At 46.1% G+C, this 11334-nt stretch overlaps 1 protein-coding gene across 1 annotated transcript in view; it reads right to left on the bottom strand.

The window, feature by feature from the left end:
- Window positions 1-11037, bottom strand: part of LMBRD2 (LMBR1 domain containing 2) — a 46752-nt gene extending 35715 nt beyond the window's left edge. The window contains exons 1-2 of the mRNA XM_065406375.1: window positions 10984-11037; window positions 469-698 (exon numbers count right to left, since the gene is read on the bottom strand). Of these exons, the coding sequence (XP_065262447.1) occupies window positions 469-642 (174 nt within the window). The 5' untranslated portion in view covers window positions 643-698; window positions 10984-11037. The remainder of the gene's footprint in view (window positions 1-468; window positions 699-10983) is intronic.
- Between the last annotated feature and the right edge of the window lie 297 nt (window positions 11038-11334).

The raw sequence follows: 11334 nt of genomic DNA on the forward strand, positions 1-11334 counted from the left end.
ATTTGGCACCAAAGTTCAATGCTAATGTTTCCATGGCTTTTCACCTTTAATTCTAGTAAGGCAGGTTTAAAAAAAAAAAAAATCCCCAAAGTATTTGCATCCCAGCACTTAACTAGTGCATACAAAAATTAAGATTGAAACTGATGAAAAACTGACTAGAAAAAATAGAATGAAATAAATTAGTTCATTGTTCAAGCTGAGAGAAATACTAAAAGTAACAGCATAAATAGTGAATTTTAAAATTCAATTCACTTATTTTTAAATATGATTTTTAACTTGACAGAGCTAACAGCACATTTTATTCAATTTTACAATTTTTAAAAGATCCCTTTAAGTGAAAATTCTTTGTCTTATAAAGATATTTTCTACAGATTTACACAACTGTATTCCTAGTATGTAGTGTATTTTGTGATTTTCTTTTTAACAGAGCAATAACGTACTAAGTTTTACAAAAATGGAAAATCTTACCGTACTAACATCCAGAGGCAATATAAATACTATAAGAAAGCAAAGATACCAAGCCAGTAGTGTTGCTATGATCACAAGTCTATGTTGTTTCTTGAAGTCTCCATACCGATGAAGTATGAATAAAGCCAGAAAAAAGACAAATATTATCTCGATACCCAAAGCTGCTCCACTCATTATTATATATTCACTCCAACCAGCCAATGCAGCTCACTTATGAAAGTGGATCATAACTGTAAGACAAAAAACACATTTCATTACATTAAAACAGAGGTCCTCAAACTGTGGGGCATGCCCCCCTAGGGGGTAGCGGAGTGGCCAGCCAGCCCCCACAGGGGGAGGGGAAGGAGCGCCACCTAGCCCCACTCCACTCCCAGCTCTGCTCCGGCCCCACCCTCAACCTGGGCCACGGCTCCATTCCTGGCCCCTTTACCCTATTTCACGCCGTGCCCCCACCCCAAGCCATGGCCCTGCTCCTGGCTCCAGGGAGGAGGGGGAGTGTGGACATGGGTAAGAGAGGATGCAACCCTGAAAATTTGGGGACCACTGCATTAAAACCTCTGGAAGATACGTATGAAATAAATGAGCACTGAATGCTCAAAATGTGTTTCTGTGGAAGCTTACTGACACACACTTTTTAAGTTTATATACGAACAGCTTAGATGATTCATCTGACTTTCAGAAGGGTACTGTTTTTCACTTAATTTTCCATATAGTTTTATTGAGGCAGGTGACCAAGTCATCTGTTCAAAAAATTACATGGTGAGTCAATGGCACAATTGGTAGTGGACACTAAGATCCACCTGGCTCACAGTCCTTTACTATAATCACAAGACAACACATTGTCCCACAGTTCTGTTAGCAAAAAATAATGCATTCCTCCAGTCACATTTTGTAATATATTTATAAGGCTCCCCCTCCTCTACCTTCGTGGTCTGAAGTACTTGATATCAGATAGCATGAGTGACAACTTCCTGTTCACTGGATGAGCATATAGCCCTAACTTTTCAATTCGATCAACAGCAGTAACAATCCAATATGAAATTATTCTCTTATTTCTAACAGTAAAACATACTATTTTACTATTATTCATTTATTCCATAAGAAACTAGATAGCTTGAACAAAGAAAAAAAGATTTGGTAAGATACCAATTTAATTTTCAGCAAGATATTGAGAATTTTATTTAATTAAATGATATATACCTTGATTGCGTATTTAGTTATTTACTAGCGAGACAAGGTGGGTGAGGTAATATCTCTTATTGGACCAACTTTTGTTGATGAGAAAGAGAAGTTTTGAGCTTACACAGAGCTCTTCTTCAGGTCTGGGAAACGTACTCAGTGCTTGTCTACATTTATAATGCTGCCGGAGTGCAGCTGTACTGACACAGCTGTGCTGCTGTAGCGCTTCAGTGAAGCCACTACCTATGCCAATGGGAGAACTGCTCCCATCAGCGTAGGTACTCCACCTCCCCAAAAGGTGGTAGCTATATTGACGGGAGAAGCCTTCCCATCAACATAGCGCTGTCTGCTCCGGGGTGGGGTGGGGTGGGGGGTATTAGTTAGGTTGTTGTGACTATGTCACTCATGGGTGTGAATTTTCCATACCCCTGAGCGACAGTTATACCAACATATGTTTGTAGTGTAGACCCGCGTTTTTCAAACTTCAGGTTGCGACCCAGTACTGGGTCACAGCATGTCAGGCACTGGGTCACTCTGGTCAGCACCACCGACTGGGACATTAAAAGTCCCGTCGGCGGTGCTGCCCAGCTAAGGCATGCTAGTGCCTATCTTTTCCGACACTGCGCTGTGCCCCGGAAGCGGCCAGCAACAGGTCCGGCTTCTAGGCAGGGGAGCCACGGGACTCCGCGTGCTGCCCCTGCCCTGAGCACTGCAAGAACTAGGGGTCACCAAATGAAATTGATAGGAAGCAGGTTTAAAACAAACAAACAAATGGAAGTATTTCTCCACACAACGCACAGTCAACCTCTGGAACTCTTTGCCAGAAGATGTTGCGAAAGCAAAGACTATAACAGGGTTCAAAAAAGAACTAGATAAGTTCATGGAGGATAGGTCCATCAATGGCTATTAGCCAGGATAGGCAGGGATGCAAAACCATGCTCTAAAGTGTCCCTAGTCTCTGTTTGCCAGAAGCTGGGAATGGGCGACAAGGGATGGATCACTTGATGATTATCTGTCCTGTTCATTCCCTCGGGGGCACCTGGCATTGGCCACTGTCGGCACAAAGGATACTGGACTATATGGATCATTGGTCTGACCCAGTAGGGCCGTTCTTATGTACAGTGTACTAAAGTAAAAAGATGTGATAGTGGTTTATTTAAAATTGTAGAAGAGATAGTAAGATAATGGGAAGGGGGAGAAGAGAGGGGGAGTCTAGGAGCCAGACCAGCTGCTGGCCGCTTCCGGGGTGCAGCGAGGTCTGGGGTGCCAAAATGGGTGGGAAGCCTGCCTCTGCACCCGGGCTACGCCGCTCACTGGGAGCCTCTGGAGGTAAGTCCACGCCCCAACCCCGTGCCACCCCCAAACCTGGAATCCTCATCCCCAGCCCCATCCCAGAGCCTGCACCACCATCCCAGGGCCCTGACCCCCTCCCACACCCCCCAACCCCCTGCCCCAGCCCTGAGTCCCCCCAAACCCAGAACCCCTCATTTCCAGCCCCACCCTGCAGCCCTCACCCCTGCACCCCAGCCCTCTGCCCCTCCCACACCCCAAACCCCTCATCCCCAGCTCCGTTGGGTCACAGACATCAACAATTTTCTTCAACTGGGTCCCCAGAAAAAAAGTTTGAAAACCACAGGTGTAGGCCACGGTTCAGAGTGTTATAGCTAAATAGAAGGTGGAACAGATTGTTTAGCATAACTATTTAACACATATTCCAAGGGACCAATCAAGGTGAAGCGGCCCGTTAACATCCCTTCAGTCAAAGAAAAGGAAAGGGGCGGGGGGAAATGGGTGTGGGAGTTGTTAGTGGGTTATAGATTGTTGTAATAAGCGATAAATCTACTGTTTATATTCAGTCCATGATTTTTTTGTGTCTAGCAAAGTCACGAATTTAAGTTCCCAGGCTCTTCTTTTGAAAGTGTTGTGCAAATTTCCTTTGGGGATGAGGACAGATATGTCAGATATAGAGTGGTGACTTTGGGAAGTGTTCACCCTTAGGTGATGTGGTGTTTTTGTCTTTTATCATCTTCGTGTATGAGTTCATTCGAGAGCACAGTGATTGTCTTGTTTCACCCACATAGTTGCTACTGGGGAATTTAGTGCACTGGATGAGGTACACCACATGTTGTGATAGGCATGTATAGGACTCATGGATCTTGAAAGGTGTGTTCTGGGGGTGTTAATCATTGTAGCAGTGGAGATACATCTCCAGGTTTTGTATCTTGTTCTGGCAGGGCCTGGTGCCACTTTGAGTTGGTGTGTGCTGGTCTCTGGGGAACTTACTTCTGGGATGAACTTGGGGTGGGGTGGGGGTTGTCTGAAGGCCAGAAGAGCGGATTCAGGAAAGATTTATTTCAGGATGGGGTTCCTATCAAGTATGGGTTGTAGTAGTTTGATGATACCCTCTATGGGTTCCAAGTGGGCTGATAGGTAACAACTAGAGGTGTGCAGTCATAGTGTTCCCCCCCCCGCCCCCCATATTGAAGCAGGTCCTCTCGGGGTATTTACTCTAATTTAATGGAGTAGCATTACTTTTTACCAATATCTGTGTTTTCTCACTGATGCTTACGGGTTTTAATACAATGGAAAAATCTACTATGTTCATTATATGTCATTTCAGGACAAGAAAAAAAAAAAAACGCAACATGATAGCACTTAAAATTTAAAATCCTTACTTCTCTATGATGCTCTTCTACCCTGTCTTCAAACACAACTGTCCCTTAAGAACATAAGAACAGACATACTGGGTCAGACCAAAGGTTCATCTAGCCCAGTATCCTGTCTTCTGACAGTGGCCAATGACAGTGCCCCAGAGGGAATGAACAGAACAGGTAATCAAGTGATCCATCCCCTGTCGCCCATTCCCAGTTTCTGGCAAACAGAGGCTAGGGCAGGGGTGGGGTGGGCAAACTACAGCCTGCATCCAGCTGGTCAGATGTTTTAATCTGGCCCTCGAGCTCCTGCTGGGGAACGGAGTCAGGGGCTTGGGAAGCAGCTGGCATGTCCCTCCTCCGGCTCCTACGGGTAGGGGCAGACAGGGGGCTCCACACACTGTCCCCACCCCAAGCCCCACCTCCGCAGCTCCCATTGGCTGGGAATCGTGGCCAATGGGAGCCGCACCTGCGGACAGGGCAGCATGCAGAGCTGCTTGGCCATGCCTCCGTGTAGGAGCTGGAGGGGGAACATGCCGCTGCTTCTGGGAGCTGCTTGAGGTAAGCACCGCCAGGAGCCTTCACCCCTGAGCCCCCCCCCACACCCCCAACCCCCTGCCCCATCCTGCTCTCCGAACCCCTCAATCCCAGCCCAGAGCCCCCTCCTGTACCCCAACCCCCACATCCACAGCCCCACCCAGAGCCCACACCCCCAGCCGAAGCCCTCATCCCCTTCCACTACCCCAGCCGTGAGCCCCCTCCAGCACCCTGAACTCCTCATTTCTGGCCCCACCACAGAGCCCGCAGCCCCAGCCGGAGCCCTCACCCCCTCCCGCTTCCCTACTCCCAATTTCGTGAGCATTCTTGTCCCATCAAACAATTTCCATACTCAGATGTGGCCCTCAGGCCAAAAAGTTTGCCTACCCTTAGGCTAGGGACACCATCCCTGTCCATCCTGGCTAATAGCCATTGATAGACCTATCCTCTATGAACTTATCTAGTTCTTTTTTGAACGCTTTTATAGTCTTGGCTTCACAACATCCTCTGCCAAGAAGTTCCACAGATTGACTGTGCGTTGTGTGAAAAAAATACTTCCTTTTGTTTGTTTTAAATCTGCTGCCTATTAATTTCATTTGGTGACCCCTAGTTCTTGTGTTATGAGAAGGAGTAAATAACACTTCCTTATTTACTTTCTCCACACCAATCATGATTTTATAGACCTCCATTATATCCCCCACTAGTCGTCTCTTTTCCAAGCTGAAAAGTCCCAATCTTATTAATCTCTTCTCATGTGGCAGCTGCTCCGTACCCCTAATCAATTTTGTTGTCCTTTTCTGAACCTTTTCCAATTCCAGTATATCTTTTTTGAGATGAGGCGACCACAACCACATGCAGTATTCAAGATGTGGGTGTACCATGGATTTATATAGAGGCAATATGATATTTTCTGTCATCTTATCTATCCCTTTCCTAATAATTCCCAACATTCTGTTCCCTTTTTTGGCTGCTGCTGCACACTGAGTGAATTATCCACAATGACTCCAAGATCTCTCTCGAGTGGTAAAGGCTAATTTAGACCCCATCATTTTATATGTATAGTTGGGATTATGTTTTCCAATGTGCATTACTTTGCATTTATCAACACTGAATTTCATCTACCATTTTGTTGCCCAGTCACCCAGTTTTGAGAGATCCTTTTGTAGCTCTTCACAGTCTGCTTGGGACTTAACTATATTGAGTAATTTTGTCCCTTACATTTATTTATCTTTTTTTTGCTGCACTCTTTTCCCAATTACTTATTCTATGTTATAGGAAGGCATCAATATGATGCCATGTGACGGAAGTTGTTTTTACAGTTTTTTTTTTTTAAATCTAGAATGTTACACACAAAACCTACAATAAAAGAACACTGAGGTTGCAAAGACAAAAGTTACTCAAAAGTTATGAAATGCAGAATTAAGGTTCTATGGAACCTTAATTTGGCCCTTTATACCTATGCATTATGACAGTTTTTAATTACATTATCACATACTACTTTGAGACAGGACTCCTGTCTCATTCACTGAACATAGGGTACTCACTATTCAATATTTTGTTTTCTCCTTGTTCAATGTGTGGCCCACGCCTTACTGCACATTATTCAATGCTGCTTTGAAGACATAATTATTGATTTCTTCATGGGCTTTTCTAAGGCACTCATCACTATATTATCTGAGTGCTTCACACACATTAAGTTGTTTTCATAACACTCTTGTGAGATGCCTGGGTATTATTATCTCACTTTACCAACGTGGGAGGCAGAGGCAGATTAAAGTCAAAAGTGTCAACTAATTTTGGGTGTCCTCATTGAGACATCTAGGATCTGATTATAAAGCATTTTAAATGGCCAAAGCACAACTCCCCCTGACTTCAGTTATGCACTCACTGTTTCAGCACTTGTGCAAATCAGACCCTAAGGTTTCAACTTGGACACCCTGAAAATGAGAAACAAAATTAGTGACCATGTGGGAAAAGTTTGGTTTAAATGACTTGCGTAGCATCACCCAGGAATTCTGTGGCAGGAGCAGGGAAAGAATCCAATTCTCCAGAGCAGCATTTAACTGCTTAACCATGAGACCATCCTTTCTCTTCCTGCAAGCCCTTTCCCCATTCACTACACACCTTCTGCAGTGAATTAAGCAGATGTCCTATGGACAACTGTCTCCTTCACTATATAGCCCTGATTCTTCCTGTCACTAAGTAAGACGGGGTCCTGTGGAAAATATCATAGAATCACAGGACTGGAAGGGACCTCAAAAGGTCTTCTAGTCCAGTCCCCTGTACTCAAGGCAGGACAAAGCATTATCTAGACCATCCCTGAGAGGTGTTTGTCTAATCTGATTTTAAAAACCTGCAATGATGGCGATGCCACAAACCCTAGGCAATCCACTAGGATGCCCAGATCTCTTTATGCAGTACTTCCTAGGGAGGGAGCACCACCACCACCCCCTGACTCACCTCAGCAGGCCACCCAGCCTGTCTAGGTTAATCATAGAATATCAGGGTTGGAAGGGACCTCAGGAGGTCCCTCAAAGCAGGACCAATCCTTTTAGTATAGCCCTGTTCTTGGTTTCTCATTTAAGAGGCATCGGTCACTGTTCAGAGAAACTGCAGCAGTATTTCTCCTCAGTGGTACAGCAAAGGCCACCCACTCTCAGGCTTCCAGTTACTCAGCCACTGCACTTTTGGGTAAAGACCCACATCTCACTCCCTTCTGATTGGGGTATTACCAGACAGCACAGTCCCCTGCCTTCACTGTGTTATTCCCAGCAGAGACAGTCTGCCCAAGCACAGTGTGACTGCCCATAGTTATTGATGTCACACACCTCTTTTTATGCAAGCCTCGTTTATTATTAGGCTAAAAGCACTAGAGAGAACACATTAAAAACAATAGAAGAAGCTACACATATGCTAATAAGCTTACCAGACATCACCTGATCTCTAACATCTATGCATCTGAAGAAGTGAGGTTTTTACCCATGAAAGCTTATGCCCAAATAAATCTGTTAGTCTTTAAGGTGCCACCAGACTCCTTGTTGTTTTTGATCTCTAACAGGTTCTGGCAGGAGCAGCAGTCTTTCAACACCCCACCCAAGGGGTTTACTTTATGGTCACAAATTCATCACAGTTTCAGCTCATCACAAGCACTCCATTTTATGGGGCCTTAGTAGACCAAGTCCTTCCAATCCTAGGCCTTGGCTACACTTGCAGCTGTACAGCGCTGTGAGGTAAACCTGTCTTCGTACAGCTGAGTAGGGAAAGTGCTGCAGTCTGTCCACACTCACAGCTGCCAGCGCAGTGGCGTGGCCACACTTGCAACATTTGCAGCTGTGTTGGGAGCGGTGCATTATGGGCAGCTATCCCAGCATTCATGTGGCTGCAACGTGCTTTTCAAAACGGGGTGGTGGGGGGGTGGTGGAGTATGACGGAGTGTGGGGGGAGAGAGAGTGTGCTTTTTGGAGCGTGTCAGCACTCTATTTTGCAAGTTCCGAACTCCTGGCCCCCTGCTCATTCATTCACTCACTCAAAGCAAACAGCAAACTGTTTGCTTTTTCTCTGTGGTACGAGCTTTGAAACCAGCACTTCCGCATTCCTGCAGCCGGTCACAACAATGGAGAGGATTGGCCACTTGACAAGGTGATCAGTACAGCGCTGCAGGTTGATTCCTGGTACACACTCTCAGGGGAGCGTCATAGCCACTCCGCTGTATCTCTTATGCTTCTCGGGGAGGTGGAGTACCTGCAGCAGTGTACCCAGGGAGATATAGCGCTGCAAGTGCCCTGCCAGTGTGGACGGGGAGTGAGTTACAGCACTGGGGGAGGCTTTACAGCGCTGTAACTCGCAAGTGTAGCCAAGGCCCTACTCTAAGGGCTTGCCTACACCATGCAGCTTTTAGCGACAAGGCTGTGTCGTCACTAAAAGTCAATGTGTGTAAATGCTCTTGGTCAGTACTTCCAGCCCCGTAAGCGGCATTAGCTTTGTCGGCAGGAGAGCTCTCCTGCCAACAAAGCCACGTTCACACTGCCACTTGCGTCGGCAAAACTTTTGTCTTGTCTTTCGTGGGGGGGGGGGGGGGGGAGCACATACCCTAAGAATTGGGGTCCTCCATGATCATCAGAGTCCTGTCCATTTGCTGAATCAAGAAGAAGGCCCTGAGCCAGTTTAAACCAGGCTATTTATCCAAAAATCCTTTCTTTGTCCGTTGGTCCCTGGAGAATCCAGTTTGAACTACTATATGTATACCTCTCCAGGGTGTCTTAAAAGGGCTGATAAAGTTAGCGACACCCTCCTGCTAGAGAACATACATACAAAGCCACAACACCACAATGTATATCAAATGTATTAACCGTAATTCAATAAGGTTTAACTAAATTCAATAAAGTTTAACTTAAGTCCATAAGGTTTGTTGGGGTATTACAGGATATTGTCAGACTGTCGCAAGTTAATTATAAACTACAGGAAAGAATAATTGCACATTAGTCTGAGAAACTTTTTTTTAAAAATCCTCAAAGAGTTCAAATCTTAATGTCTGAAGCAAGTTAAAAAAGTAAATAAAAAAACACAGTCTATTTCCTTATTGCATACTGCTTTATTTCCACAGAGGCAAATAGTAAATCTTTATAAGTGGGAGTTAGACAGATGGGAAATAGGAAGAGCTCTTTTACCCTTCCACATAAAATTCATGGTTTGGAGGGATAAGTTGGTAATGACTTGCACAAGATTACAACTGTTATCTTACTGTGCAATGAGATTTAACATGAACTGGACAGAGCCAACAGTTCCACATAGTTCTGTTCTTTTATGAGCTTATTAAATTTTTCTACATAATCAATCAGCCATTATAAAATGAATCCAGTAAACAATTGATCCAGCTGGATACAATTTGTTGACTGGGAGAGAAACTGCCAAAAAATATTCAAATCAGAGTCATTTCCCCCTTCATTACCAATATTAAAACATATTGTTAGGACAAACCATGATGAAAAATTGCATTACTGAAATGAAAATCTCATGAAACTCCACAAAAGGTTTTATTATGAAGGTTTTAGTAAGAACCTTGCACAAAGCCTGAATGGATGTGATTAACGATCCAATTAAAACACTTGGGTGGAGTAGCTGAGCTCTAGGAAAGTGCTTTAGAACTGCTTCTGAAAAAGCAGAAAAGCCTTTCAAAGGGAAACAGGAAAAATCCTTCTGCCAACACTGTGCCTGACTTCCTGAACCACAAACCCTCAATTTCTTGCCTGTTTTTCCCCACAGAAATATTGCTAAAGCAGACTTCTGTAGATTTTATAAATAATTAGCTATACAAAATATGCTAAACTTGACTAGTCAATCACATTGTCAGTACCTTGGAGGAGAACCTAGTAATTTGTAATATGGCTAGCACAATAACTCTTTCTCTTTGGGAACGAGAAGTTGACAGTAAAGCAGAAAAGAATCTGACTGTAAGCTCCTTGGGGCAGGGATCTGTCTATTTGTCTTTAAGCATCTAACACACTTTGGGGTATAAAAATAATAAATATGTTATTCAGCAGTTGTGGGTCTTGGAAAGATAGGGAAAATTGGTCGAGGACAGCAGCATAAACACACTTATTTCTTACCTCCCAAAAAACCCTCCAAACCTACTCTGAGAGCAGCCACAGCTCAGTTTTTAATGTCCCATCTGAAGGGTGTCTATTATTCAGAGTACCAGCCATTCTGAACTGTATAGGTGCGTCTTCCTTTCTGAACCCACTTTGTTTGTGGGGCCCGACATGGAAAAGAGGCCTGTCCTCTGAGCCCACAAATCACCGGGGGGGGGGGGGGGGAAGGAACAAGATTTCGCCGTATCCCGGCAGCCCCCGTACACCCCCCTACACCCCCGTGTACCCCCAAGGCCCCTCCCCCTACCGCTGTGCCGCCCCCGTACACTCCCTACGCCCCCTTACACCCTTCACCGCCCCCGTGTACCCCCCAAGGCCTCTCCTCTACCGCCGTGCTGCCCCGTACACCCGCCCTGGTGACACAAAACTGGCCCCTCTCTCCCAAGGCCGACCCGCACCCCTGCCCATGGCTGCTCTCTGGCCACAGCGGGACAAAGGGGGCAGCTGAGGGGGGCGGTGTCTGGGGCGATCCCTCAGGCCAAGCCACCCCGCTGACTCACCTGGGGCTGAGCCACTCTCTCAGCACCGGGGCCTCCGCCAGACTCTGCCCGTCTCCATCCTCCCCCGGCTGCGGCTGCTGCCCCGGGCGCCTGGCTCAGCGACTGATGGCCCAGGTCCGAAGCGGGGTTTCAAACTGCGCCACAACAACCGGCGACAGTTCCCTTGAGGCCCGGCTTCCTCCGTGTCACCGCGACTGGGGCAGCCGGTTCCCCAGCTGCTGACATTTCCCTTTGGCCAATCGCTCGCCGTCCAACAACGTCATCGACCGACGCCCAGCCGGGCCGCACGGGCTTCTGGGTAGGCCGACTCCGGCGCCGCTGAACTACAAATCCCAGGAGGCATTGCGGCTG

Source organism: Emys orbicularis, chromosome 6 (genome assembly GCF_028017835.1).
Source record: "Emys orbicularis isolate rEmyOrb1 chromosome 6, rEmyOrb1.hap1, whole genome shotgun sequence".
NCBI classification, from domain to species: Eukaryota; Metazoa; Chordata; order Testudines; family Emydidae; genus Emys; species Emys orbicularis.